This window comes from Trachymyrmex cornetzi, unplaced genomic scaffold (assembly GCF_001594075.2).
Source record: "Trachymyrmex cornetzi isolate Tcor2-1 unplaced genomic scaffold, Tcor1.1 scaffold1121, whole genome shotgun sequence".
Classification (NCBI taxonomy): Eukaryota; Metazoa; Arthropoda; class Insecta; order Hymenoptera; family Formicidae; genus Trachymyrmex; species Trachymyrmex cornetzi.
Genome location: NW_017295678.1, coordinates 333,710 through 339,356, shown reverse-complemented (window position 1 = coordinate 339,356; position 5,647 = coordinate 333,710). Strand labels below are relative to the sequence as shown.

Genomic DNA, 5,647 nt, shown 5'->3' with positions numbered 1-5,647 from the left:
AATCAAAAATAGGGTGTTCCATTTAAGAAAATCAATGTAACCTTGACCTGACCTTGGCTATGCAACCCAAGGTCAAACTGATAGGATCAATAGATAGATATTATATATATATAATATATATATATATATATATATATATATATAAAAGTTGTAAATTAATAATTTATTTAAAGTTATTTATTCCGTGCGCCTGTATTAGAAGATGTGTGTATGTACATGTTACGACATGTGTCTATTATCTCGTTGATAAACAAGCAGTGAAAACGAAATTATACTCATGTTGCCCTGAATGTTCGCACATCATTGTTTAGCAAGGGCATATATGTATGCAACATATATGTTACATATGTGTAATGGCTAAATCAATAACAATTTCGATATATACAACTGATATACTTCACTCTGGAGTACAAATTATTAGTTTATTAAATGCATGTTTTTAAACTTTAACTTTTTCTCGCCTGTGAGAACTCAATGAATTTAGAATTTAGTATTCAAAATTGTCATCAACTGGCAAATATATATATATATATATATATATATAACAAATGCCCCTACGCAGGATTGGAAGGATAATTATATTGTTTTTTATGTATTTTTTTATTACTATACATTTGCAAAAACAGAAAGTTAGTGTACTTAGTAAAATATACAAGACAACTTACATTAGATTCTTATCGATTGCTCGAGTTTTGCTTTAAATGTTATAAGAAAATAAAGAAGAGAAAACACTACTACAAGTGATCTCTAAACCATGGCCTACCGTCATTTGCAAACCGTTTCGTAAGAATATCACAACCAGTCTCCGTTACTAGAAGCGTATGCTCAAATTGCGCTGACCATTGGCCATCCAGTGTAACAGCAGTCCAATTATCAGGCCATGTTTCGTCCTTCCATGTGCCTTGGGATATCATTGGCTCGATTGTGAAGCAGTGCCCGGGTTTCATGACACCTATTGCTTTATTTTCTAGATAATAAAGTTTATATGACTTTTTGATCGAAAGGACACATTTAACTTTATTTTGGGGAAACTACTTACTAGCATAATGTGGTACATTTGGCGCGGTATGAAATAAACGATGGATTCCATGACCACAATAGCTACGAACCACACTGAAACCATGCGCTTGTGCATGCTTTTGTATGACATTACCAATCTCTCTGTATTTTTCACCAGGTTTCACAATATCAATAGCTTTAGACAAGCATTCATACGTCACTTCTACCAATTTTTTTATTTCCGGTTTTACATTACCCACCAAAAAGGTTTCATTCAAATCTCCGTGAAAACCATTGTGATATACGGTAACATCAACTGGAAAAAAGCAATAATTAGGTGATATCTTTGATATGTTTAAAAGAGAGACACTTTTCTTATGATCAGGTTTGTCACAGAAAATGAATTTTGAAATTCCCGGACTTTTGAAGGTTTTCCAGATAAAATTTTCCATGACCAATATCAAATATGTAATCTGAAACTTTTTTAACAACATTAACAAGAAAATGAATCGAGAAATCTTCAACACAGATAAGTGCCACACAAAAAGAGGGCCATATTGTTCAATCAAGGCGGTCTTAGTATATCCCAATAATATTTTTGTGTGAATTTTACGATTTTCAATTCAAGTAAACTGTGCACCGATTATTTGTCGGTCTTGTACATAGCCTTAAATTGAAGCTGTAAAATATGTACTTTACAAATTAAACAACGCGATTTAAAAAAAGAAAAAAAGATACATAAGAGCAAGCGAGAGTAAATAACTGTGCGCTGTAATTATAAAATTAATAAAATGTAAAGTGCAATTACAATTTCGTTATACTTGTGATGTAACATTCAATCGGATCTTTCGACGGACTAATTTCCAGCCATCGTCAGTGGTACATGTATTCAAAAAAGTAAAAGGTTTAGAAACTTCATGTTCAAAGCAAAATCAATTCCTCAAATGTAGAGACGGGTAACGTCTCTTCTATTATTACTACAGTTTGAGGAGTATGACCGTTTATTAGTTTCCAATCTAAATTCCAGATCATTATAAGAAACGATAATGATTATTTACTAAAATTTAAATTAGCCGAAACGTTTGATCGAATATTGCGCCACACAATTATAAAATGTAACGAAATTGTAAATGTACTTTACACTTTATAATTATAATTCTATAATTAACTAATCTCTACAGTTATAAAGGTTATACGTTTCGCGGGTTTCCTCCGTGTCCAGATCCATTCTTGAGATGCCAACGTTTCGTGAACCTTGCAGTCCACTTCATCAGGGCGAGGGGCAGCCTGATACTGAGCTATTCCATCACCCCAACAAGCAGCGTAATATAAAAAGGAATGGCCTGGAGGAACAGCTCAGTATCAAACTGCCCCTTGCCCTGTTGAAGCGGATTGCAAGGTTCACGAAACGTTGGCATCTCAAGAATGGATCTGGACACGGAGGAAACCCGCGAAACGCATAACCTTTATACAGAAAACACCCGTGGAAGCCTCAAGAATCTCTACAGTTATTTATTTTCACTTGCTTTTATGTATGCTTATAATGTTTGAATTTGGAGAGTCCCATTAGTAGTTAATTTATTGTTGAAACAATTTAACAGTACTGATGCTAATAAGTATAAATAATTTGACATTGATCTAAACACGCTAGCAAAAAGTAGTAGTGGAAAAACAAAAAATAGAGGAGTTTCTGCACACAGTACCTGGAAACTTTTGTGTTTGCTGTGCAATAAAAAGGGACAATAGTAAAAACTTCCGAGTTTTATAATAGAAAAACGGTGTTACGAACAAAAAATGAACACGAGAGCATTTCAAAAGTGCCCCTTTATAGTAATACGTAAAAAATAATTTATGAAGTGTGTACAGTTTTCCCATATTTTGATTATAAAAGCTAGATATATTTAAAAAATTATAAATACTCTCTTTAAAATAACTCTTAAATGCTCTTATTTAAGAGAACTGTGGGAAAAGTTAAAAATTCCAAGCTTTTTTATATTTTTTCCCCGACTTTTTCAGATTTTCCAGGTCTGTGGCAGTGATATTATGATACGATTAATATTTACAAATTATTTACCATTACAAATATCGCCATCTTGTAAAGGTCTGGTATCAGGTATACCATGGCAAATTACTTCATTGACAGAAGTACAACAGCTGGCAGGAAACTGATAATAATTTAATGGCGATGGATAACAATCTCTTTCAATACAAGCTTCATGCACCACTCTATCAATTTCAGACGTTGTAACACCAACGCTACAAGTCTTTGCAGCTTCATCCAAGACTTCTCGACCAAGCTATGTAAAATTTAATTTGGAATATGTTAAAAACAAAAAAAGAAAATTGAGAATCTATGAGAATCTCAACAATTTACTCCTTCCCTCCCCCCCCCCTCTCTCTCTCTCTCTCTCTCTCTCTCTCTCTCTCTCTCTCTCTCTCTCTCTATGCCGCATTTATGTTATTCGAGCACAGTGAGTACATATATACTATACCTTGCATGCAACTCTCATGCCTTCGACTTCTTCATCATCAAGAATTTTTATTTGGCCAGAACCTTTTACAGCTTGCTCACTGAGTGGTATTCCAGCTGGATGTAAGGCATAATCTGGTCGAGCGATACTTTCGGGAACTTTTCTATGTTGTTCTTTTTTGTATGGCCGTAATTTTCCAGTATAATTGTAAGTAGGCCAAGGATTATAAGTATCAGAAATTTTATTTCCGTTTTCTCCCTCTAATTATATAAATGTGTACAATGTATTACACTTAATGACAAGAAATCGTAGAGTTAATAAACCATATGCACACAAGATACTTACTTGCTAATTGATGGATAACTTTATGCATTTTCCAACTACCTTTAAAACAATTCTGAAAATTAAAATACTACGTTAATTGTGTGATTAATTTAATGAACAAATATGTTTTACTAGAAAAAAATGTAACACTATACTTTACTTATAAAGTGATAAAAACATTAATCACCAGGTTACACGTAAAATCAGATTAGAAAAAAAAAATTTCATAGATGCATGTGTTTTTTTCGGATATTTGATAATAATTCAAATCATCTATGAATAGCGTAATAATAATTTTCTCTTGTGAGAGAAAAAGCCAGGTAGAATTACTATATGTCTCACTATTCTGGCCAATTACTTATATATATATATATTATCCATGGCGATAGAAATAACTAAAACCAATAAGAATTCCAGAATATAATTAGGTAATAAATCAATGATGACCCTTGGCGAATCTCTTGATGGAAGTTAACTAGTAAAGATTTTGGGAATCGCTAAAAACTTTATAAAGACATTAAATCCTCATTTTAATTAATACCGGTTGACATTAAATACACTCTACAAATTCGTGACGGTAGAAGATTAAATTGAGAAAGCGAAATAACTAATTTAACCTAATAAAATGGTGTAACGTGTAACGGAGTAACGCGTCTTACTTGGCTACAGAAATATGAACCCTGAATGCCGATTTTCAAGCAAGTCGGACATTGCAAACTCGCAACGGCGTTACACCCAGGTGTTTCGCACATTCCGAGTGCTATCGACATTATTAAATTTAATTTTTCTACTGGTCGTATGTATATATGTATGATAATGTCGCGTATGTACAGTCGTCAACAATCATGTACATATATACAGTCACATGCGTAGCACATTGTCACCAGCACTGTTCTGAAACTTCTGAAATCTGAATCTGAATAGAGGATAGAGGCAGATCAGCAGATGTAATTCGAGATGATTCGAGACCGCAAGAGCAGTGTTGTCAACTCGTCGATAGAACAAATCTCTAAATAACAGAATTTAAAAAATCTCTAGAAATATCCATAGTTTTTCACCAGAAAACTCGAAACTCTCTAGTTTTTCATTTGAAAATTAATCGAATTCGGTAGTGCATATTAAAGCCATTGTATAGGTACATACATATATACACCCCATCATTTAATCCTCGTAAAAGTAAAAAATGCAAATATTTTGAATTATAAAATACAATTTTACTTTATATATAGTACAATAAAAATTATATTGATTTCATAATGAGTTTAAAGATCAACAGCGATCGAGACTGCATGGAAGATTCGACGAATTTCTTTATGTTAAAATTACGGCCAAAATATTGGATGAATCGCGTTTTAATTATAATATATTCGTATATAATCAGGCAAGGCTCCTGAAAGCTCATTGTATAGATGAGTGATTTTTTTAGAAAAAAGGCAAAATAAAAATTTATTCTGATATCTAATAAGCCTTCTACAATAAGCCCCAAGTCAGAAGTTCTAATGCTGGATTCACACTGCATCCGATTTGCGTCGTACGACGCGCTGCAACCAGAATGATTTCGATGGATTTTGTTTCGTATCATCGGAATTCTGTTTTCTGATGGGTTGAAGAGCGTCGTACGATGCAAATCGGATGCAGTGTGAATCCAGCATAAGCGATCTTAAGTCATAATCGGTGAAGTTGGCCAATAACCAACTTGAACGATTTAGAACATATACACATGGAACACTCATTGCCTATACCGCCAATGCATTGGGCTGAAGCCAAGATAGGTGCGAGAGAGAAAGGTATAGAAGACCATGCTCAATTTCGTCAGGTGATTCCATCTATTACGTTGTTCCATTCGTTCCAAT

General features: G+C 33.4%; 1 protein-coding gene across 1 annotated transcript; it reads right to left on the bottom strand.

Annotated features, from left to right (window-relative positions):
• Positions 1–595: 595 nt before the first annotated feature.
• LOC108764099 (methionine aminopeptidase 1) lies at positions 596–4,677 on the bottom strand. The gene is made up of 6 exons (XM_018512138.1): positions 4,454–4,677; positions 3,816–3,867; positions 3,492–3,730; positions 3,074–3,296; positions 1,040–1,315; positions 596–967 (listed from the first exon to the last, which is right to left on the bottom strand). The coding sequence occupies exons 1-6, from the start codon at positions 4,562–4,564 to the stop codon at positions 735–737; spliced, it is 1,134 nt and encodes a 377-aa protein (XP_018367640.1). The 5' UTR covers positions 4,565–4,677; the 3' UTR covers positions 596–734.
• Positions 4,678–5,647: the final 970 nt, after the last annotated feature.